This window comes from Microcebus murinus, chromosome 2 (assembly GCF_040939455.1).
Source record: "Microcebus murinus isolate Inina chromosome 2, M.murinus_Inina_mat1.0, whole genome shotgun sequence".
NCBI lineage: Eukaryota > Metazoa > Chordata > Mammalia > Primates > Cheirogaleidae > Microcebus > Microcebus murinus.
Window position 1 is genome coordinate 5,050,704 of NC_134105.1, and position 22,772 is coordinate 5,073,475.

General features: G+C 57.3%; 2 protein-coding genes across 7 annotated transcripts in view; one reads left to right on the plus strand and one right to left on the minus strand.

The window, feature by feature from the left end:
• PIK3CD (phosphatidylinositol-4,5-bisphosphate 3-kinase catalytic subunit delta) overlaps window positions 1-19,871 on the plus strand; it is a 50,742-nt gene extending 30,871 nt beyond the window's left edge. For all 3 annotated transcript variants that reach the window (XM_012791438.2, XM_012791444.3, XM_075993839.1), the window contains 22 exons: window positions 5,758-5,930; window positions 8,064-8,292; window positions 8,376-8,605; window positions 9,027-9,206; window positions 9,478-9,627; window positions 10,006-10,095; window positions 11,112-11,333; window positions 12,057-12,153; window positions 12,242-12,372; window positions 12,781-12,831; window positions 12,918-13,085; window positions 13,169-13,290; window positions 13,504-13,647; window positions 13,844-13,943; window positions 14,036-14,214; window positions 14,301-14,413; window positions 14,551-14,629; window positions 15,132-15,299; window positions 15,971-16,094; window positions 16,216-16,361; window positions 16,669-16,801; window positions 18,187-19,871. In XM_012791438.2, the coding sequence (XP_012646892.1) occupies window positions 5,790-5,930; window positions 8,064-8,292; window positions 8,376-8,605; window positions 9,027-9,206; window positions 9,478-9,627; window positions 10,006-10,095; window positions 11,112-11,333; window positions 12,057-12,153; window positions 12,242-12,372; window positions 12,781-12,831; window positions 12,918-13,085; window positions 13,169-13,290; window positions 13,504-13,647; window positions 13,844-13,943; window positions 14,036-14,214; window positions 14,301-14,413; window positions 14,551-14,629; window positions 15,132-15,299; window positions 15,971-16,094; window positions 16,216-16,361; window positions 16,669-16,801; window positions 18,187-18,324 (3,135 nt within the window). In that variant the 5' untranslated portion in view covers window positions 5,758-5,789 and the 3' untranslated portion in view covers window positions 18,325-19,871. The remainder of the gene's footprint in view (window positions 1-5,757; window positions 5,931-8,063; window positions 8,293-8,375; window positions 8,606-9,026; window positions 9,207-9,477; window positions 9,628-10,005; window positions 10,096-11,111; window positions 11,334-12,056; window positions 12,154-12,241; window positions 12,373-12,780; window positions 12,832-12,917; window positions 13,086-13,168; window positions 13,291-13,503; window positions 13,648-13,843; window positions 13,944-14,035; window positions 14,215-14,300; window positions 14,414-14,550; window positions 14,630-15,131; window positions 15,300-15,970; window positions 16,095-16,215; window positions 16,362-16,668; window positions 16,802-18,186) is intronic.
• A 73-nt stretch (window positions 19,872-19,944) lies between these two features.
• CLSTN1 (calsyntenin 1) overlaps window positions 19,945-22,772 on the minus strand; it is a 72,833-nt gene continuing 70,005 nt past the window's right edge. For all 4 annotated transcript variants that reach the window (XM_075993848.1, XM_075993846.1, XM_075993841.1 and 1 more), the window contains 3 exons: window positions 22,519-22,654; window positions 22,000-22,184; window positions 19,945-21,575 (listed from right to left, as the gene is read on the minus strand). In XM_075993848.1, coding sequence (XP_075849963.1) covers window positions 21,381-21,575; window positions 22,000-22,184; window positions 22,519-22,654 — 516 coding nt within the window. In that variant the 3' untranslated portion in view covers window positions 19,945-21,380. The remainder of the gene's footprint in view (window positions 21,576-21,999; window positions 22,185-22,518; window positions 22,655-22,772) is intronic.

A 22,772-nucleotide genomic window follows, 5' to 3' on the forward strand; every position in this document is an offset into this window, starting at 1 on the left:
GCCCTGCCTTGGTGAAAGCTCCTGCAGGGCGGGGACCCTTGTCTCCCTCTCCACTGTTTTCCCAGGACCCCGTGCAATTCCTGCCGCTTCACTGGGCTCGATAAATACTAGCGGAATAAATCGATACATCTCAGATGGAGTGATACATACAAAACCTCAAATGCAACCATATGTGAGTCCAGTTATGTTCAGGAGATGAAATTCGCAAGGATAATGGCGAATTCCTGCATTTTGACTCAAAATTAATATTCCTGCATAAGCAGGGAGAAACTGGCCTACTGTGAAAGATGCCTGGAGGGTTGGCGGCTGACAGGCTGAGTGATGGGGTCGCCAAAACCCTTCCTTGGGGCGGGAGGAGGGGAGCGTGATACACTTGCAGGCTAAGCAGGTAGGAGCTTGGTGCCCAGAATGTCTTTCTACAGGTTAACTTGCCAGGCACTGTCTGGGGCATCTTGTTAGCTTGGAGTCCCAGACTTTGGCAAAAGCATCTAGAAACTGTGTCGTAGAGAGAACGGTGAGGTCCTGGGGTGCCTGGCCCGAAGAGGAGGGGCTGCCGCCCAGCGCAGGAGTGGTCAGGTGGATGGCTCTGCCTGCCTCTCGAGAGCAGCCGAAGGACAGGGAATGGCTCTTAGAGGCAGGCTGACTTCCAAGGAAAGAACTTTGTAAACTCTAGAAGCTTCTAAAAATGGAACATGCAGCTGCATTAATGGAAATAGATATGTTCAGCTGTAAGTGACAGGAAACCCAACTCAAACTGCTGTAAGTTTAAAAAAAAGGCAGCAGGGATTTATTGGCTGATAGAACTAAAAAGTCCAGGGATAGGACTAGCTTCAGGCATGGCTGGATCCAGGGAATCAGAGGCGTCCTCAGGACCTGGGCTTGCACCTGCCACTTTGAGCTCTGCTTCCTCCGTGTTGGTCTTTTCTCAAGTTCTGCCCCTACTGACGGCACATGGTTACTAGTAGCTCCGGGTAGATTGTCTTTTCTGCTACCCCAAGAAGAAGTCCCCAAAGAAGTCTAGATGTCACCATCCACTGGACTGATATTCACGTGGCTGTCCAGAAATCACAGCAGCCAGGGAGATGACATACAGTGACTGGCTGGGCCTAAGTCCCAGTTCCCAGTTCCCCCTCCAGTCCTGTCCCACTACCTGGGGAAATTCAGGCCTCTGATTGGCTGGGCCTGCGTCTCAGGCTCTCCCAGTGGCCAGGAGTGGAGTGGAGTGAAGCTAGCCCATCAGAGCCACTTGGACTATAGGATGTGTTGAGTTTGTGAAAAGTCCGCGGCTCCCAGATTTAAAAGTTAGCAGCACCAAGAAGCCCCCCATTCCCCCTCAGTTGCTGTCCCCCCCACCCCGGGTAACCCCATCTCTTCTGCCAACATAGATGGTTGGTTCTGCCTGTGTGTGTTTCTTTATGTAGTTGGAATCAGGAGTTCATATTTTTTTGTGGCTGGCTTCCTTTGCTGAGCTCAGTGTGTGTGAGACGTGTTTGTGTCGTGTGTGCTCGTGGATCGCTCATTCTCGCTGCTATGTGACATCCCGTGGGGAGAGGACACTACAGTTTGTTCCCCACTTCACTGCCGGTGTGCATCTGGGAAGTTTCCAGCTGGGGGCTGTCATGAGTAGTGAGTGACACCGGGACCCTCCAGGACGTGTCTGTCGGCACATGCGTACTGGTGTTTCTGTGGGGCCTGTACCTGGGAGAGGAATGGCTGGGTCCCAGGGCGTCGGTGTGTTCTGCCCTGGTGGATCCTGCCAGACGGTTTTTCACAGTGGTTGTACCGATTTGCATTCTCGGGGCGGTCGTAAAGTCCCTGGATTAGCTGGCGTCTCTGTCCCGTACATACAGGGGACTGATATGTGTGGGCTTCATCGGTGGGACTTGGCTGCTGTGGTCTAGGTCCTGGGCGCAGAGGGAGGGAAGGAGCAGCCGCTGCCCCCTGTGCTGTCTCATTGGTGACTGTCTGTGGCATTTGGTGATCTGGGTGCATACGATGCCGAGTCTTCCTCTGAGCAAAATGCTTCCCTGCATCCCAGACGGCTGAGTGTGGCCGAAGACTTCATTTCCAGAGTGTAAGGGCAGGAGAGTGAGAGGCGTATCTTTCTCGGAACCCAGGCCTTCGGTCAGAGTCCCTGGGAGCTCAGGCCTCACACCATCGTCGTGGCCTACCCGGCATGAGTGGCCAGAGGTGGCCCTGACGGCCCGAGCTTGGCCAGAGCACACTTGGCGCCAGCAGTGGATCCCCAGGATTCCCCCGGGGTTTTGTGTCAAAAAGGAAGGCATCGGGCTGGCCATTTCCAGCAAGAGGAGCCCAAAGTAGGAGGTGCTCGTCCGTGCAGAGGAGGTGGGGCCCAGCGGGGGCAGAGTGGCAGTGCAGGGCAGCTCCCGCCCACCAGAGCAGCCTCTGCGGCCAGCCGCGGGCGAGGCCCGGCCCAACGGGCTCTGCCACCGAAGAACGTCTCTCTTACACCAAACGTTTCCTTTCAACTATTTTTAAAAAGTCATTTTTAAATCTAGGAGAATGTGACCTTTGGGAAGGTAGGGGAGTATTTTTTTAAGGAATAAAAAGTGTAAAACAGGCCGGGCGCGGTGGCTCACGCCTGTAATCCTAGCTCTCTGGGAGGCCGAGGCGGGCGGATCCTTTGAGTTCAGGAGTTCGAAACCAACCTGAGCAAGAGCGAGACCCCGTCTCTACTATAAATAGAAACAAATTAATTGACCAACTAATATATATACAAAAAAAAAAATTAGCCGGGCGTGGTGGTGCATGCCTGTAGTCCCAGCTACTCGGGAGGCTGAGGCAGAAGGATCGCTTGAGCCCAGGAGTTTGAGGTTGCTGTGAGCTAGGCTGACTCCACGGCACTCACTCTAGCCTGGGCAACAAAGTGAGACTCTGTCTCAAAAAAAAAAAAAAAAAAAAAAAAGTGTAAAACAAAGAAAGATTGATAAATTTGACTGCGTCTACATTAAAAACTTCTGCCCGGGCCGGGCGCTGTGGCTCACGCCTGTAATCCTAGCACTCTGGGAGGCCAAGGCGGGTGGATTGCTCAAGGTCAGGAGTTCAAAACCAGCCTGAGCGAGACCCAGTCTCTACTATAAGTAGAAAGAAATTAATTGGCCAACTAATATATATAGAAAAAATTAGCCAGACATGGTGGCACATGCCTGTAGTCCCAGCTACTCAGGAGGCTGAGGCAGAAGGATCGCTTGAGCCCAGGAGTTTGAGGTTGCTGTGAGCTAGGCTGCCGCCACGGCACTCACTCTAGCCTGGGCAACAAAGCGAGACTCTGTCTCAAAAAACAAACAAACAAAAAAAAACTTCTGCTCACCAAAGAGACAGTATAAACAAGGTGAAAGAATGATTCAGAAGACATTTCCAATTCATTTAATCAAATGGAATCTAGGCTATATAAAGAAATCTTAGGCCAGGCGCAGTGGCTCATGCCTGTAATCCAGCACTTTGGGAGGCTGAGACAGGAGGATCACTTTAGGTCAGGAGTTCAAGACTAGCCTGGACAACATAGTGAGACCCCTGTCTCTACAAAAAATCGGCCAGGCATGGTGGTGCACAGCACCTGTAGTCCCAGCTACTCAGGAGGCTGAGGCAGGAGAATCCTTTGAGGCCAGGACTTAAAGGCTGCAGTGAACTATGATTGCACCACTACACTCTAGCCTGCGCAACAGAGCAAGAAAAAAAAAAAAGAGAAAAAATGAAAGAAATTCTACAAACTGATAAGAAAAAGATAAGTAACCCCACAGGAAAACGGGCAAAGGTTATATAATAAGTAGGCTATTTGCAGAAGATAATAGTTTTATAGATAATCAAGGAAATACAAATTAAAATGGACCATTTCATTCTCATTGGCTTGGCAAAAATGAGTAGATTTGACAGTACCAAGTGCTGGTGGTGCAATTGCTAAATTTTATGAGCACTACCACTTTGAGGACAATTTAGTGATATTTATTGAAGTTAATGATGTGGTTATACCTATCATGGGTTATACCACATGTAACTCTTGAACACTTGAAATGTGGATAGCATGAAGAATAGATTTTAACACAAATTTAAAAATTGATACATGATTCATTTATTAGAAAAAAAAAATATATATATATATATATATATATTTGAGACAGAGTCTCACTTTGTTGCCCAGGCTAGAGTGAGTCCTGTGGCGTCAACCTAGTTTTTCTATATATTTTTAGTTGTCCTGCTAATTTCTTTCCATTTTTAGTAGTGATCTCCCTCTTGCTCAGGCTGGTCTTGAACTCGAGTGATCCTCCCACCTTGGCCTCCCAGAGTGCTAGGATTATAGGCGTGAGCCACAGGGCCTGGCTGTTTTGTTGGAAAAGTTTTAAGTGTGTTTAGGACAAGCTAGATCTGTGAACCTCATTTTCACCTATAGATTATATGGAATTTACATACAGATAAGTATTTCTGATGAAAATCTAGAAATGAAATGCAACACACTCCTGGCCGGGCACAGTGGCTCATGCCTGTAATCTTAGCATGAGGTGGGAGGCCGAGGTGGGTGGATTGCTCAAGGTCAGGAGTTCGAAAGAAATGCAACACGTTCCAAATGTAAAATACATGCCAGGTTGCAAAGACTTAGTACTGAAAAAAGAATGTAAAATAGTTCATGATTAATTTTTCTATGTTGATTACATATTGAAATGACAATCTTTTGGATATACTGGGTTAAATAAAATACATGACACCACTTCATTTTACCTGTGTCTCTTTACTCTCTTTAAAGTGGCTACTGGTAACTTTGACACTGCATATGTGGCTCACATATTTCTCTGGGACAACATTCACCCGCCCTCTCACATGAACAGGAGATGTGTACAGGTTTATACATTGTAGCATCGTTCACAATAACCAAGAAAAGTAGAAACAAACCTTCACTTCCTCAACAAGAGAGAGTAAATAAATTGTGGTTTCTTAGAGTTAAACTGAATGGGCTAGAGCTACATGTATCTGCCTGGGTAAAACCTAAACAACACTGTGTTGAGTGGCCAAAGGAAGTTGCAGAAAACTCACTCTTCATCATGAAGTTTAAGAGCATGCATATATATGAGGAATTGTTTGTGGACACATGTTAGTATAATAAAGTATAAACACATACCTGGAAATTACAACACAAAACACCAGATTTCAGAGTAGTGACTTGCAGTGGGGAAGGGAGGAGGGGAGCTGGACAGGGTGGGATACACGGGACCCTTAATTGTGTCTGCAACATTTTGTCACTGGCAGGGAGCTGGCGGGGGATTATGATTGGTGGGTGGGGTTTGGTATGATTGAAATATTTCAACAATTTGTTAGATGGCCAAAGCCACTTTTACGCCTTTTGGCTTCTGGTTAGAATGTTTCAAAGGACTGCAGCCTTTTGGGTGTCTCAAGTCCCGGGGTGTCTGACCAGTGACCCTGCCATCTCCCATCTGTGCCAGTGGTGGCCGTGATGGGCCTTGTAGATGTGTATGTTGACATGTGACTTGGCCTGGGTCTGTCGGTGTCTGTGAGGCATGCACCTGGGATGAGAGGTGCTCAGCTCAGCCGAGGTGGTGGTGGCCCAGGCTGGTAGGAGCCACAGGCCACGGGGGCAGGACAAGGCCCTGAGGGCGTGAGCTTTGAGCGTCCCCCAGCTGGTCTCAGTCCTGAGCCGCCTGCTGTTTAAAACTCCAACGAGAGTGTTTTCCGAAGGACTCACCCGCACAGCTGAGGTCCATCCCTTTGCCTTTGTTTCCTTCTCAGGACAGGTGGCCTCTCAGAAGTGACAGAGCAGGATGCCCCCTGGGGTTGACTGCCCCATGGAGTTCTGGACCAAGGAGGAGAACCAGAGCGTGGTGGTTGACTTCCTGCTGCCCACAGGGGTCTACTTGAACTTCCCCGTGTCCTGCAATGCCAACCTCAGCACCATCAAACAGGTAAAGCCTCCGTCTTCAGCCTGGTCCTCAGACCTTGGAGCTCAGAGAGACAGACAGACAGACAGACACACAGACAGACACACACACACACACACACATTGTTTCTCAGCCTTGAGATCCTCAGATGTGAATTTTAAAAGACATGAATAACATCCAAGAATCATTCAAAAACGTGTGGCTAAAGTCAGTGTGTCATTCCAGTTTCAGCTTCCCCCTTTAGCAGTTGACGTTTTCCTTTCCTGAGTTAGTTGGTTATTGATTACTAGAGTAGATTACAGTGAAAGCTTCGAGGGGCTGCAGCCAGTGGTGGGCTTTTGTTCTAGCCATGATTGTACCATCATTGTTGAAACCATACTTCATCCCTGGCCACTGAAGAGTTTTACAGGTCTTCGTGTTCAAAGCTGTTGCCATAGGGAACATCATCTTTGGAAAGAGCTTTCGGTTTTGTTGAGTATGTCCCAGGATAGATTACTGAGGCACAGGGTTAGATATCTGGATGATGTTTGGTAGATACTGCCTTGTGACTCTTCAGAGGCTTGTGCTGCTTACAAAGTGTGGGATTTAATGGGTCATGCCTTGGGCTGCCTGAGGGTAAGACTTTATCTCAGAATATTAAAAACCATTATTGAGAACAGGAAAAAAAAAAAAAAAAAGGAGGGAAGTAATGGACGTCCTTGAAGTTTTTTTATTTTTCTTTTCTTCCTAGGAGATTTCTTTAAAAATTAAGTTTCTCCTTCCACCACAAAAGTAATATAGACACAGTAACATTTAGAAAAAGAAGAAAAAGTAGAAAGGAAATAATCACCTATGATCCAGCCATATGCAAACAACCATTGTTAATGCATTGGCTGTTTCCTGTTTCTCATCTATATATAGTGGTGTTTTTTGTGATAATTCTGATTATGAACTTTCATGTCTTTTTTTTCTGAGTTAACATTACAACATCTTGTTCGTGTTGTTCACTTTATATAGGTATCGTTTTAAATCAGTCTTATTTTTCCACTCACAGAGCTGTGCGGCGCATGCATGTTATTAAAATTCAAACGCTGCAGAGAAGCGTGAAACATGTCCGTCTGTGAAGTTTCACCTCGCACCTCAATTTGCTTTCAAATTCTTCATATTTTTATTTATAGCAGGGGCCAGATAGTAACTCTTTCCCCCTTTACTGGCTGGCCCCATGTTACCTGCTGCAGTGATCCAACTCTGCCACTGCTGGGCAAAGGCTACCTTAAGGGCGAAAGCTGCAGGTGATATGCAGATGTGGACAGTATGCAAATGCATGGGCGTGGCTTCATGAGAGGCAGCTGCTGTATTTGGCCAGTCCACCTGTAGCTTGCCAAGTCCCCGATCCATGTTAACTGAAATGATTTCTATGGTTTTTTCCATGGAAATGGGCTTGAATTGCATCTGCTCTTTTACAACCTGAGGACTTAATGATAAACTGTAGTGTCCTCCATGCCCGCTCCTAGAGGTCTCCCGAGACTCTGTCGTAGCACTGTGTCATCCTCCTGCTTGACAGACCATAACTAGCCGTTGCCCGTGGCAGCAGCATTGGGCCCTTCCCTCCTTCCTGTCCTCTCTGTGACTCAGTGGTGAACACCTTTCCATCTTGTTGCGATGGGGCAGCTGGGGCCCCTCCCCTGAGCACATGCCGATGAACGTGCCCCACCGAGAGTGTTTTTAGGGTCTGTCGGTGGGCTAAACATTTCTGAATTAGTCGCCAACATTTAAAAGTCAGGATGAGGAACGTCAGACCGATTAGCTGGCGGTGTGTGTGTGGGGGGCAGCGCTTGAAGGTTATGTCTGGCCATCCCTTGGGGTAACCAGGGTGGTCCCTGCGCTCTGGGGGGCAGCCTGTGGGACAGCCTGTGGGACAGCCCGTGGGACAGCCCGTGGGACATGCCACCAGCCCCAGATTCCAGTGCGTCCCAACCGCCCTCCACAGAAGGGTGACAGAGAAGCCAGTCTGCCCGTGTGGCCAGCACCCAAGTGTCTGCAGAGGGCACACATGGGGGGTCTGCCCTTGCCCCCCCACGTGGGAGGGTGATGTGGGTGAGACGCCCTGGCTAGAGGCCAGCCGTCCACCTGCCTGCAGTCTGGGCCAGAGGAGCTAACCAGTGACTGTCCCCCCAGTTGCTGTGGCACCGCGCCCAGTATGAGCCGCTCTTCCACATGCTCAGCGGCCCTGAGGCCTACGTGTTCACCTGCGTCAACCAGACGGCGGAGCAGCAGGAGCTGGAGGACGAGCAGCGGCGGCTGTGTGACGTGCAGCCCTTCCTGCCCGTCCTGCGCCTGGTGGCCCGCGAGGGCGACCGCGTGAAGAAGCTCATCAACTCGCAGATCAGCCTCCTGATTGGCAAAGGTACACCTGCCGGGTGGGCGGTGGCCCGGGACTGGCCCTCCGGGTCCCCCCCCATGCTGACCCGGCCCCGCCCCGCCTCACAGGCCTGCACGAGTTCGACTCCCTGCGAGACCCAGAGGTGAACGACTTCCGCACCAAGATGCGCCAGTTCTGCGAGGAGGCGGCCGCCCGCCGGCAGCAGCTGGGCTGGGAGGCCTGGCTGCAGTACAGCTTCCCCCTGCAGCTGGAGCCCTCGGCGCGGGGCTGGGGGGCCGGCACCCTGAGGCTCCCCAACCGGGCCTTCCTGGTCAACGTCAAGTTCGAGGGCAGTGAGGTGAGCCTGGGGCCTGCTGTGTCCAGGCTTCCATGTCCTTGGGAGACACCTGCCGTGTGAAGCTCCCCGGTCATCCATGAGCCCCCAAACCCACCCTGCTCCCAGTAGCATCAGATGGCAATTGCCAGGCGTCCACGCATGTGGGAGGCTTGGCAGTCGTCCCACCGGGCAGGTTTGACATGGCCGAATGACCATGGGGTGTTGGTGGTTGGTGATTGGTCTGTTCACTCCTTGAACAAATCTTTCCTGGCTGTCACCATGTGCCGTCATCCGTGAACACCCCAGACCCTGCCCTCGAGGGGGGCCTCACCTTCGGGGAGATGGGGCTACCTAACACGGGTAGATGGGCAACGCTGCCCCTGTGCCCCAGAACCCCTGGGGGGCATCAAGGGCAGAGGGCTGACCCTCCCTCCCCCCCCAGGAGAGCTTCACCTTCCAGGTGTCCACCAAGGACGTGCCCCTGGCGCTGATGGCCTGCGCCCTTCGCAAGAAGGCCACGGTGTTCCGGCAGCCCCTGGTGGAGCAGCCCGAGGACTACGCGCTGCAAGTGAACGGCAGGCACGAGTACCTGTATGGCAGCCACCCGCTCTGCCAGTTCCAGGTGAGGCCTGTGCGGGCCCTCTGCACCCGGGTCCCCACCACCTCCACGGGCCCGGGCGGGAGTGGGCACTGGACTTCGGGGTCACAGCCAGAGCCCCCACTGCAGGTCTGGCTCACTCTCTGCACAAGGAGGGGCTCCATCTTCAGGAGGTGGGCTGGGGCAGGGAAGACCTGTGGGGCCCCTCCTGCCCCTTGGGCCTGGGGTGGGCAGTGGTCACATGGAAGCAGGTGGGGCCGCCCCTTCGCAGCTCACCTGGCGCCCCTCCCCCCAGTACATCCGCAGCTGCCTGCACAGTGGGCTGACCCCCCACCTGACCATGGTGCACTCGTCCTCCATCCTCGCCATGCGGGACGAGCAGAGCAACCCCGCCCCCCAGGGCCAGAAACCTCGCGCCAAACCGCCCCCCATTCCCGTGAAGAAGGTGAGATGGTGCCTCCTACACCCCCATCTCTCCACCTGTTGTCCCACCCAGAGCCTGCTGGTCGGCGCCCAACGGGTGGGTCCAGGGGCTGGGGTCTTTCAGTGTGGGGAGTTGGGGCTGGGGTCTTTCAGTGTGGGGAGTTGGGGCTGGAGCTCGGGAAGCCAACAGGACAGCTATCCTGGGCTGGGGCCTGTGGGCAGGGGCCTGGCTCGTGGCTGCCCTTCTCCCCTGCAGGCTCGGGGCGGGGGTGCCCTGGGCCCCCCTGCGCAGCAGGTTTTCTGGTAGAGGATGGTGTGTGGACAGGCGCCCTCTCCCTTGGCCCCCTCGTGGCCAGGGGCCTTGTCCTCGGCCTGTAACAGCCCTGCCCCCACCCCCCAGCCCTCCTCAGCGTCCCTGTGGTCCCTGGAGCAGCCGTTCTGCATCGAGCTGATCCAGGGCAGCAAAGTGAACGCAGACGAGCGCATGAAGGTAGGGGCGCCCGGGCTGGTGGGAAGTGGCATTTTTTGCACAAACAAGTGGCTGTGGCTGGAGAGGCGGCAAAGGAAGAGGGGATCACAGGAAAGCCTCCTGACCGCAGGGCCCAGCACGCTGCCTGGGGCGCCACAACTACTGCAAAACAGGAAGGGGGAGGGGAGCAGCCCGGCGCCCAGAGGCCAATTCCTAGAAACTTGGGCCCAGGCCTTCTGGGTATTTGACTTTGGGGGAGGTTGTGGGGCCAGGCCCGGAGAGGAGCTGGCTCAGGGACATGATGGCGCTGTCAGGGCTGCACCTGGCTCAACCCCGGGTGCCGAGCCCACCTCTGTGCCCACCTCTGGGACAGCAGGGAGCTGGCCAGGCTGCTGTCTGTTCAGGACACTTGCGGCCCATCTCAACAGCCTGTAGCTGTAGGTTGTGCTGTCCCCACTGTGGGACACGGTACCTGAGCCTAGAGGTTGGGTCTCCTGCCTGCAGCATATTTTGTTGGGGTGACTTTACAAACAGGGCAGGTCTGCCCCCCCTTGGCAGGAGCCACGGCAAGACTAGACAGAGGGGCTTCCGGGATGGGGCTGTCAGGTGGAGCTGGAGGGGTGGAGTGTTCAGGTGGCAGTAAAAATCCTTCCCTACCCACGTGGGGCTCGTGAGATGCCAAGAAGTACAGGGAGCCCTATGATGTCAGAGCTAGAAGGGCCCCTGCAATTCTTGCTGATGGGGAAACTGAGGCCCAGAGTGGGGGCGTGGATGGGCCCCAAGGTCCCCCAGAGTAAGGGGAGCTGAGACTGGGGTGTCCATGCACAGCCCACAGTGCCCCCCTCAACCCATGGCCACTTGTCCTGCTCAGACCTCCCTCTGCTAGGACACCCTCTTCCCTGTGGGCAGTGGGATTCAGACCATGTGAAAAGGAGGCCATTTAAGGAGGAGACTTGAACCTCTAGGTGGGGCGGGAAGAGCCCGGGAGGGAGCAGGGCCTCTGCCGCCCTCACCCTGCGCCGGGCGCCCTCCCGCAGCTGGTGGTGCAGGCCGGGCTCTTCCACGGCAACGAGATGCTGTGCAAGACTGTGTCCAGCTCGGAGGTGAGCGTGTGCTCGGAGCCCGTGTGGAAGCAGCGGCTGGAGTTCGACATCAACGTCTGCGACCTGCCACGCATGGCCCGCCTCTGCTTTGCCCTCTACGCCGTGATCGAGAAGGCCAAGAAGGCTCGTTCCACCAAGAAGAAGTCCAAGAAGGCGGTAGGTCCGAGGGCGGGCCGGGAGGGGTGCCGGCCTCAGAGAGCCAGAGCAGCCGCTTGCTGGGGCCTAGTGGGTCCCCGAGCCCAGGGCCACTTGCAATCCCACTCCCAGCGCCCACGCAGGGGCCCAGGAGGGCCTCTGCCTCCCGTCCGTCCCAGTCTGGCCACCTGCCCTGCCCGAGTGACAGCAGGCTGACTCGGAATATCTGGCCTGGGCTCTGGCCTTGGGGGAACCTGGAGGCAGCTCCCTGGGGTGGAGACACAGGCAGCGTCCTCACGGGAGGCAGAAAGGCCTGAGTCAGCGGCTGGCCTGGGCGCCAGGGGGCTGGGCGCTGAGTCACAGCCCAGGATGTGACCGCCCTCTGCCGAGCTGACTCACTCATTGCGGGGCTGCGCTGGCCCCTGGGGCTGGTGCGGCTTGTTTGGGGGTTTCTCAAGAAGCCGTGCTGGGGATGAGGGCGGAAGCAGAAGGAAGCCTCCAGGCTGCTGACCGCTGACCGTGCTGGCCTCCTTCCTGGGACCCCAGGAGGGAAGAGGAAACTGGATCCTCTCCCTCCCGAAGCAGGGGCTTCCCGGGTCTGGGCGGGAGAGCTTAGGTGGGCTCTGGTCTTCTCTTGCCCCCCAGGGAGTCTGGAAGGGAGAGGGCTTGGCCTGCAGGCCGGCCCCCTCTGCAGATGAGCATGTGTGAGTGGCTGTGCCTGACTTGCCCACTGTCCCTTCCCAGGACTGCCCCATCGCCTGGGCCAACCTCATGCTGTTTGACTACAAGGACCAGCTCAAGACCGGGGAGCGCTGCCTCTACATGTGGCCCTCTGTCCCAGGTCAGCCCAGGGGGAAGCAGCTTTGGGGACATGCGGGTTCCAGAGATGGTGGCCTTACCTATACGATGCCATCTGTCCCTGTGTTCAGACGAGAAAGGGGAGCTGCTGAACCCCACGGGGACTGTGCGTGGCAACCCCAACACAGAGAGTGCCGCGGCCCTGGTCATCTGCCTGCCCGAGGTGGCCCCCCACCCTGTGTACTACCCCGCCCTGGAGAAGGTCAGTGTTGCCCCTGCCCCAAGATCCGCATGCCCCCCCCAGAGGCTGAGGGGCTACCGAGGGGCTGCCCTGGCCCTGCTTCGGGAGCGCGGCAGAGGGTGGACCCCCAGGCGCTCCCGGAGTTGCCCACGGCCGGGGGGCTGGGTCAACGTGCACATCTGGGCATCCTGCTTGCCAGGGGACACTGGGCAATGTCTGATGACACTTTCTGTTGTCACAACTGGTGGGAGGGATGCCCTTGGCAGGCTGTGGGTAGAGGCTGGGCTGCTGTGCTGCCAAGCGCCCTACAGCACATGGGACAGTCCCCACCACCAAGAGTGACCTGGCAGTGGTGCCAATCCCGCCCCAGGGTCCCTGGCAGGGCTGGCTCAGGCCCTGGGGGGTCCTGAACGCGGCCGCTTATTGCAGATCCTGGATCTGGGGCGGCACAGCGAGTGCGGGCGCGTCACCGAGGAGGAGGTGAGCTGGGGCAAGGGTGGGGGTGTGTGGTGGTGGTGGTGTGGCGGTGGCGTGGCGCGGGGCCCTCACCCTGCCTGCGCCCTCAGCAGCTGCAGCTGCGGGAGATCCTGGAGCGGCGGGGCTCGGGGGAGCTGTACGAGCACGAGAAGGACCTGGTGTGGAAGCTGCGGCACGAGGTCCAGGAACACTTCCCGGAGGCGCTGGCCCGGTTGCTGCTGGTCACCAAGTGGAACAAGCACGAGGATGTGGCCCAGGTGGGGGGAGGGGCGCCTGGGGCAGAGCTGCGGTCGGACTGGCAGCGCCACCCGCCACCACCCTGACCCCTGGGCCTCCCCAGATGCTCTACCTGCTGTGCTCCTGGCCCGAGCTGCCTGTCCTGAGCGCGCTGGAGCTGCTGGACTTCAGCTTCCCTGACTGCCACGTGGGCTCCTTTGCCATCAAGTCCCTGCGGAAACTGACGTGAGTCCAGGCTGGGCGCTGGAGCTGGCGGGTCCCTGCTCCTGGGGAGGCAGCTTTGCCCCGACTGTCTGGAAGGGGGTGCTGGGTGAGGACCGAAATCCCCCGGTGGGCTGCTCTGGGGGACCCAGCCTCCCTCCCGCCCTGCCGCTTGCCAGCTGCTGACCCCGACCCGAGCGGGAAGCGCCAGGCCCCAGCAGCCCTCCTTCCCCGCAGGGACGACGAGCTGTTCCAGTACCTGCTGCAGCTGGTGCAGGTGCTCAAGTACGAGTCCTACCTGGACTGCGAGCTGACCAGGTTCTTGCTGGACCGGGCCCTGGCCAACCGCAGGATCGGCCACTTCCTCTTCTGGCACCTCCGGTAGTGGCCCTGCCCTGGCCAGTTCCTTGGGAATCCCAGCCCCGCGTCTCCCTGGGAGGCCGTGGGGGGTGAGGGGCCTCTGGCCTGCTGACCTCACGTTTCCGGCAGGCCCGGGTGTCCTGGCCTCCACGTCCTGCCAGGCGGGAGGGCCACGTGGCCCTGCCTCGCAAGGCTCAGCCGTCCCTGTCCCCTCCAGCTCTGAGATGCACGTGCCGTCGGTGGCATTGCGCTTCGGCCTCATCCTGGAGGCCTACTGCAGAGGCAGCACCCACCACATGAAGGTGCTGATGAAGCAGGTGAGGCTCGGCCCCGGTAGGCAGGGTCAGGCCCGGCCCGGCCCGCCAAGGCTCGGGGCCTTCCCACTGCCGCCCTCCCGTCTCCCCACCAGGGGGAAGCACTGAGCAAACTGAAGGCCCTGAACGACTTAGTCAAGGCGAGCTCCCAGAAGAACCCCAAGCCCCAGACCAAGGAGATGATGCACATGTGCATGCGCCAGGATGCCTACCTGGAGGCCCTCTCCCACCTGCAGTCCCCGCTCGACCCCAGCACCCTGCTGGCCGAAGTCTGGTGAGCCCTGAACCCGGCCCCACGAGGGCTCCTCCACCCTCTGGAGGCCGCGGAGCCCCGCTGACCGCCCGCTCTCTGCCCGGCAGCGTGGAGCAGTGCACGTTCATGGACTCTAAGATGAAGCCCCTGTGGATCATGTACAGCAACGAGCAGGCGGGCGGCGGTGGCTGCGTGGGCATCATCTTCAAGAATGGGGATGGTGAGCCCCTTGGGCCTGGGGGTTTCCCTGGAGGGCTGGCCGAGGAGACAGAGTCCTGGGACTTGGGGGCATGGGCATGGCTGCAAGTGGAGAACCCCCCAAAACCTCACGCTTTTCCTTCCGCCGGTCGCGCACAGACCTCCGGCAGGACATGCTGACCCTGCAGATGATCCAGCTCATGGACGTGCTGTGGAAGCAGGAGGGGCTGGACCTGAGGTGAGGGGCTCCCCGCCAGCCGCTCGCATCTGCACCGGCCCAGAGCCTGTGCCTCTGCAGGGCCGCTGTCAAAGCCAACGTTAGCATGTCAGCGGGAAAGGGCTGTTGTAGGAGGAGCAGGGGCGGTTTAAAACTAGGGGTGTGGGAGGTAGCGGGGCAGCAGGCTGAGACAGTGTGGCCACTGCTGGTGCTTAGCAGCCCGGTTGTTTTCTTTGCCCTGGTGTCCCTGGCTTCCTGCCCATCCTGGGAAGCAGTGGCATCTTCCTCCAAGCACCCTGGCTTGTTCTCCTCCGAGCAGCTTGGCCATGGCGTGCTCCGCTCTTTGGCCCTAGCGTCTCCAAGGAGCTTGCTTGGAGCCCAGCATCTCTGCCCTCCTTCTCAGCAACTTGAGCAGCAGCACTTCCCATGGCTTTTTTGGGTGCCTCGAGCTTCTCGGGGTTGGGGAGCCCCAGGGACAGCCCTCGACCATGGCATTTTCCCCTTTCTCCTGCCGCTTGCCTAGGATGACGCCCTACGGCTGCCTCCCCACCGGGGACCGTACAGGCCTCATTGAGGTGGTGCTTCGCTCAGACACCATTGCCAACATCCAGCTGAACAAGAGCAACATGGCGGCCACAGCTGCCTTCAACAAGGACGCCCTGCTCAACTGGCTCAAGTCCAAGAACCCAGGGTAGGTTTTAGGCCCAGGGACAGATGCCCTCCCCTTTCCCAGAGAGCTATGCTGTGGAAGGGCCTGGCTTGTTAGCCTCAAAGGGGAGGGGAAGAGCCTCTGACAGTCTCTGTGGCTACCTGGCTCAGCTGAGGACCAGCCTGTGTCTGGGTTGGGGTGGCTCAGGTCTCCATTCCTGAGTATCTGTTGTCTGTTGCTGGGTGGCATGGCCCAAAGTGTACGGCCTTAGCAACCATCTATGATTGGCTTTCAAACCTGCAAACTGAGCTGGGCTCAGCTGAGTGGTTCTTCTGCTCTTGCTTAGAGTCATCATGCAACTGCTATCAGCTGGTACCTTAACTGGGCCTGGAGGGTCTCAGATGGTCCCAGTCTTATGCCTGGGGCCTTGGCACCAGCTGTCAGCCATGCCTCTCTGTACGTGGCCTCCTTTTAGTAGACCAGCCTCAGCTTCCCTCCATGGCAGTGTGGGTTAGGGACGGGTATAAGATCTGCAAGGTAAGGCTTTGACTCTGGAGTAGTATCTGCAATGATGCCTGGCCTTGCTCCTCTGTGTTGTGCTGGTCAAAGCAAGTCCCAAGTCCAGACTTGAGGGGAGGGGAAATCACACTCCACTTTGTGGTGGAGGGAGCTGCAAAATGGTGTGGCTGTGGTTTTCACTATTCCCCACCCAGGGAGGCCCTGGATCGCGCCATCGAGGAGTTCACCCTCTCGTGTGCGGGTTATTGCGTGGCCACGTACGTGCTGGGCATCGGTGATCGGCACAGTGACAACATCATGATCCGAGAGACTGGGCAGGTAGGGGCAGTGAGGGGGGGGCGCCATGCTGGCCTGTCTCCTGGCACACAGCCCCGGGCACAGTGCCCTCAGCCCTGCTGCTCCTCTGACACCTTTTGTCTTTGCCCTTCCCTTCCCTCAGCTGTTCCACATTGATTTTGGCCACTTTTTGGGGAATTTCAAGACCAAGTTTGGAATCAACCGTGAGCGAGTCCCGTTCATCCTCACCTATGACTTTGTCCATGTGATTCAGCAGGGGAAGACGAATAATAGTGAGAAATTTGAAAGGTGAGGGTGCCTGGGCCCCAGGACAGGGTGCAGGGCAGGGACTCCTGCCTCTCACCCCCAGATGGCTGATGGGTTTGGAGCATGAGCCCTCCAACCCTGTGCCCTATGGGGCGGTGTGGGGAGAAGTGTCGTGGGTCGAGTAGCAGGAGGCAGGCTGGGGCACAGGGCAGTAAGAGGAACCAGGGCTCTGTGTGCATTTGCTTGCAGGACAAGGGCAGGCCCTGGGGGGAGGTACAGACGGGCCCTCTGGCCTGTGGGCTGGGAGTGGCTGGAGGTCCGGGAGCCTCACCACTGCCTGCCCCTGCAGGTTCCGGGGCTACTGCGAGAGAGCCTACACCATCCTGCGGCGCCATGGACTCCTCTTCCTCCACCTCTTTGCCCTGATGCGGGCAGCAGGCCTGCCCGAGCTCAGCTGCTCTAAAGACATCCAGTATCTCAAGGTGCGTGCCAGGCAGGAGACCAGGTGTCGCCGCACACGTCCAGGGTCTGCCCTTGAGCAGCGCAGCTCAGGAAAGCCCTGAACACAGTGGACCCCAAAGGGCCCTCCAAGCTCTGCGTTCCTTCCTCGTGCCAGCAGTCGGGGTTGGGGGGGAGTGGCTGGAGCCACCTGGGCTTAGTCTGCTCTGTTGCAGATGTGCTGTGCCCTTCCTTGGTCAACCCACTTGTCCTCGTAGGCTGCAGGTGTTTCCATGTGTACACTGGGAGCACTGGACGATACAGGGCTCCCTGTACTTCTGGGTTTTTTTTGTTTTGTTTTGTTTTTTGAGACAGAGTCTTGCTTTGTTGCCCAGGCTATAGTGAGTGCCATGGCGTCAGTCTGGCTCACAGCAACCTCAAACTGCTGGGCTCAAGCGATCCTTCTGCCTCAGCCTCCTGAGTAGCTGGGACTACAGGCATGTGCCACCATGCCCGGCTAATTTATATATATATATATATATATATATATATATATATATTAGTTGGCCAATTAATTTCTTTCTATTTATAGTAGAGACGGGGGTCTCACTCTTGCTCAGGCTGGTTTTGAACTCCTGACCTCGAGCAATCCACCTACCTCGGCCTCCCAGAGTGCTAGGATTACAGGCGTGAGGCACCGCGCCCGGCCTGTACTTCTGTTTTTCTATTTAGTATATACATTTATTCTTTTTAGAGATAGGGTCTCGCTCTGTCACCCAGGCTGGAGTGCAGTAGCTTTCACAAGTGCAGTCATAGCTCACTGCAGCCTCGAACTCCTGGGCTCAAGCGATTCTCCTACTTCAGCCCCCTGAGCAGCTACGACTACAGGCATATATGCCACTGCACCTGGCTTTTCTTAAATTTTAAAAATATTTTTCTATTTTATATATTTGGGAGGCGGGGGTCTCATTATGTTGCCCAGGCTGACCTCAGACTCCTGGGCTCCAGGAGCACTCCTGCCTTAGCCTTCCAAGCAGCTGGGACCACAGGCACATGCCGCCATGCCTGGCCTCCCTCTGCCTTTTAAAATGTTTTTCCTCCCTGTCTCCAGTGTGTGGGGCTGCGGGAATAAGGGTGGTGGGGCCACTCACCTCCTTGCAGGATGAGGCTGCTCCCCCTTCCTCCTCCTAGAGTCACCCGGCACCCCGAGAGGGGCTTTGAGGCCAAGACATCTTTGTCATCTCCATGTGCGGGTGGGGCAGGGGTCTGTCTCAGTTTGTAATCAGAATAAAGAGCTTTTCCCAAGGGACATGCAGGGTGGCTTTCTCCTAACGCCCGTCATGGAGGGCTGTCGTGTAGCCCACACAGGGCTGCACGTCCGAGTGGGTCCCGGCCCCTGCATGTTAACACTGCTATGATTTGGTCTCAGGACTCCCTGGCGCTGGGGAAAACAGAGGAGGAGGCCCTGAAACACTTCCGAGTGAAGTTTAACGAAGCCCTCCGGGAGAGCTGGAAAACCAAAGTGAACTGGCTGGCCCACAACGTGTCCAAAGACAACAGGCAGTAGCGGCCCCGCAGCCTGGGGAGCCGGGCACCGCCGGTCGTCCTGCAAGGGGCCAAAGCCTGAACTGTACCTCGTGGGAAGAACCTACCCAACTGCCTTTTGTTTACACTGGTTATTTATTTATGACTTGAAATGTTTAAGGAACTGAATAGCCATAAACGGAACTGCAACCTTTGTGCAGGAGACGAGCGCTGTCCGGTGTCCTCCAGAGCACTGGGCTTTGACAAGGGGACACCGGGCTCCTCGAGGCTGCACCTTGCTCTGGGCTGAGGATTGTCACCGAGTCTTCCAGCTGGGGGTCTGGGCCCAGCAGAGACCGTTCTCCTGGGGGAACCTTCTTCCCAGCTGCCCTGCCAGGCTGCCTGGTCGTGGCCCTGGCAGTCACCTGGTGCCTGCTGTCCAGATAGGACACTTCACTCCTCCGTTCACCCCCTGCCACCTCAGTGGGACCCTCCGGGAACGTCCCCCACGACTGAGTCCCGGCGGCTCCGGAGGAAGGCCGGGTGCCCTCCTATTCAGGGACGTTTGCTCTTGCTGGTCACTGTTCAAGTGACTCTCGGGTATGGAAATTCCCTCACCTCTGCTGTAAAGTGACGTTGTTTGCGGGTCAGAAAATAACAGCCAAATGCCTCACTGAACCTCCAAACTTGGGAGAGCGGGCCCAGGCCCATGAAGGATAATACCCACTGGCCTTTGGGATGTGTGAGACTCAGCTTGACTTAGCTCCTCCTGGTCGTGAATCCAGGTGAAGGTGGGTCAGCCTGGAGCAGCGCTTCGTGCAATGATCTGTAAGCTGCCCCTGAGCAGGGTTAATGAAGGACTAGGGCCAGACCTCTTGCAAACTGTCGCCTTTGGGAACTGCCGTGAAAGTGACCAGGTACTAGAGCGTGGCGGCGAGGCGAGGGGTGTGGCGCAGTCTTCCTCTCCGGCAGGGCAGCAGTATAGTGTGAAACGGTGCAGGCTCAGCCTTAGGCCTCAAAGGCCTGGATCTGAGGCTTTAGAAATAAATGCAGGTTCCGGGCCTCTCCCAGCCTTCAGGAGCCGGGGCTGGGACTCTGGGCTTTTAGAAGGCCAGGGTGACCCTAATGTGTTAGCGGCTGACTCAGGACCCCCTGGGTGCCACTGCTGTTCTCAAAAGCCTTCCGAGACTCAGCAGAGCCAGGTGCAGCTGCCCTCTTAGCAGCCCAGGTGCCGGCGCCACCCATGAGTACCTGCCGTGGCCCCAGGTGCCGGCGACCAGGCTCCTGTTCTAACTAAAGTGCTAAGATTCCCCCAGACCGCCTCATCTGTTTTGAAATAGTAATAATAGCTGTGTCTATGTGTTTAGGTTGTGTTATTTATTTAAACGAGCCCGTGTGCTCCCTGGCGATCTCTGGCCGGGCGTACGGCCTGTGTGCCTGGCAAGAAGGAATTTTCTATTTTTTTAAAACCCTTTTGTGCTTCTGTATGGGGAAGGAGAGTGCAACGTCGCTGACGCGGGTTGAGACCGGCACTCTGTGGAACCTTGCGATGAGGCCAAAGCAGATGAGAAATAAAAATCCTTTGTATGTTCTTAACGTTCTCGGCTCGGAAAGGAACAAGGGAACGCGGGATTGAAACGGGACAGAAAGCAAACCCCTCCACTGGAGTTAGAACCAGAACTTTATTATAGCGAATACACTTTCTGACCTAGCGTCAATATACACCTCTGAAAGGGGGCGCCGCGTTGGTGACAGCATGAGGATGTCCCCTCCGTGTTAGCGCGACCCGTGGTCTAAACAGAGCAGCTCGGGGGAGGGGGCGTGGGGGGATGGCCACACACAGCACAGCCGTCACTGTCCCCAGACTAGCAGCTAGGGTCACAGAAGAGCATTCAAAATGATTTCCCCCAGCTGCAGAAATCTACCAGCTTACATGTAGAGGGAAAGCAAAGTGCACGCAGGTTTTAGACCAAGACCGCCCTCTCTCCCTTCGCCGCCACCAGGCAAAGCCACAGGGCTCTGCTACCGGGGTTGGAGTTTACCCCCAGAGGGCAGCCCACGGGGTTTGGGGGAGGAGAGAGGACAGCACAGGCGGTTTTGGGCAATTCTAGCACTTTGCTTTCAGGCCACAGGGCGTCCTATGGACGTTGCGTGTACAGACCACTCAAGGCCTGTGGCTGTCTCCAAACCAAGCGGTCAGACGGCGTGCACGACACCTGTCCGTTTACATGATCTGTGCATACGTTCAGCAGGGAGACACGTGTACTGAGTAGAAGCCACAGGCTGCACGCAAGAGTCCAGGCCACTGCACAGGGAGCTGCTGTCAGTGCAGCAGGGTGTAAAGGAGCCGGGGACCCCCGCGCCCCCACCCCCAGTGCCAAAATAGGAACGGGTGGAACACTGAAGACAAGACCTGGCTCCTTCCAGCCTCCAAAGAGGGGTGCCTGATCCGTCTCCTGAGCAGCAGAGGAAGCCTGCGCCCCGACTGCCGGCCACGCCCAGCCCGGGGCGGGGTGGGATGGGGGGGTTGTTGGGGGGAGGTGGGGCGGGGAAGAGCCCGAGCGTCTCTCCTGCGCTCAGCACCCTGACTTTACATTCCAGTCCTGGAGTACACTAGCACGAGGGACACGAGGAATCCCGATTTATTTACAAAATATTAAAAAGTCAGTTAATCATCTACATATTAACCCCCATTCTGCCATTATTTATACATGCACTAGTTTGGAAAAAATAAAAACTTTTTTTTTAAAAAGAAAAAAATGATTACCGGGTGGAAGTGAGCAATCTTTACCCTTTGTCACCGAGTCCGGTCATCGTGGCTTTTCTGGAGTGTGAGGGGCCGGCGTCCTCTCGCCACTGGGAGGGGACGCCAGGCGAGTGGGGGGCCCGCGGCACTGCGGGGCCCGGAGAGCCAGACGCGGTGGGGACTGGAGAGCGACCGGGCGGGGGCGGGCGGGAGCCTACGTCCTACACACCAAGCACGGCGGACGGGCAGCGGGGGTCTGCAGACCTACTGGCCAAAATGACTTTGTACATCGTGGACCCTTGGGGCTGGGAGAACAGGCGGCGGCTTCTGCAGCAGGCACGGGCGGGGCGCGGTCAGTAGCTGAGGGTCGAGTCGTCCCACTCCAGCTGCTGCTGCCTGCTCCCGCTCTGCTGGTCGCCCTGCTCCTCCTCCTCCTCGCTGCTCTCCGACTCCGCGCTGGTGATGTCGTCGTCCTCCTCTCCGTCCTCGCTCTCCTCCTCCTCCTCTTCCTCCTCCTCCTCCTCGCTGCTGTGCTGGTCCTCGTAGGTCTGGCAAAGGGGAGAGACGGCCCGTGAGTCCAGACCCGGCCCCGCCGGCGACCGCCACCTAACGTTCACCTCCCAGGAGCCAGAGGACGGGCCCCGCCCCGTGTCTCCCTCCCCAGCCACACACGTGCCGGGACGCACTGGAACCTGCCTGGTCAAGGCGAAGGGGAGACAGAGCTCTGCCACCTCCCTGGACAGCGCCTCGCTGCCCCGCTGCTGAGACGGAGCACCCCGCCCTGGCAGGAGCCCCTCTCCGCGTTTTCTAGGCCTCACAACCTCAAATAAGGCCCTCCCCCGAGCCTCAGTTTACCCATCTGAGGAATGACACCTAACCTCCCAGGGCCGTGCATGTTACGCGATGACACGCAAGAGCAGGAAGGTGTTGGGGCCACACCGGCCCCTCCGAGGCCCTGGACTGCTCTCCTACCTCCATGGGGTTGACGGTGATGGTCAGGGCCGAGTCGTCCCAGTCCATCTCGTTCTCCTTCCCGGTGTCCTGGTCCCGCATGGTGCGCTGGTGCGCGGCCCGGATCCGGAACACTCCCAGGATGATCATGAAAACCAGGAAGCTGACGCACACCACGATCACAACGGTCGCGGTACTGGGGACAACTGCAATGAGGTCAGGACCAGAGGGAGTTTCAGGGAGGCCACGTAACCCCGGGGGCCATCACGCCCTTGAGCCGCGCAGCCGTGCCGGGTCAGACGGGCTGGCCAGCGTGCTGCACCTGAACCCCAAGGCGCCAACACACCAGGGAAGGCTCGGTGCGGGGCGCGCACGGCTCCGCGGCCTCAGGAGCTGGGCATGCTCTGGCGTCCTCGGGTGTCATGGGGAGTGACCCGAGGCTGCTCTGAGCGGGACCTGCTCTCCTGGTGGGAAACGGGCCCACCCCGACCCCGTGACTGTGCGGGCGCTTCCGCTGAGTTCTTCCTGTCGCCACCCTACCTGCGAACGGGTGGGGACTGGCCAGGTTGTGGCCAGAGAGGTCGACGAAGGAGTGATGCTCGGGGTGCACGAACTGCGGCTGGGCGGCCATGTGGCTGGCGTGGTCCACGGGGTTGGCCGTGTGGATGACGTTCACCTGCAGCGGAGACAGAGAGGCTCACTGGAGACGGGCACCCCCAACGTGTCCAGGAGGTGAGAAATGAGCTCAGCAGCTGGCAGGACCAAGGCCTCTTAGAGGGGTCCCCGCACAGCTG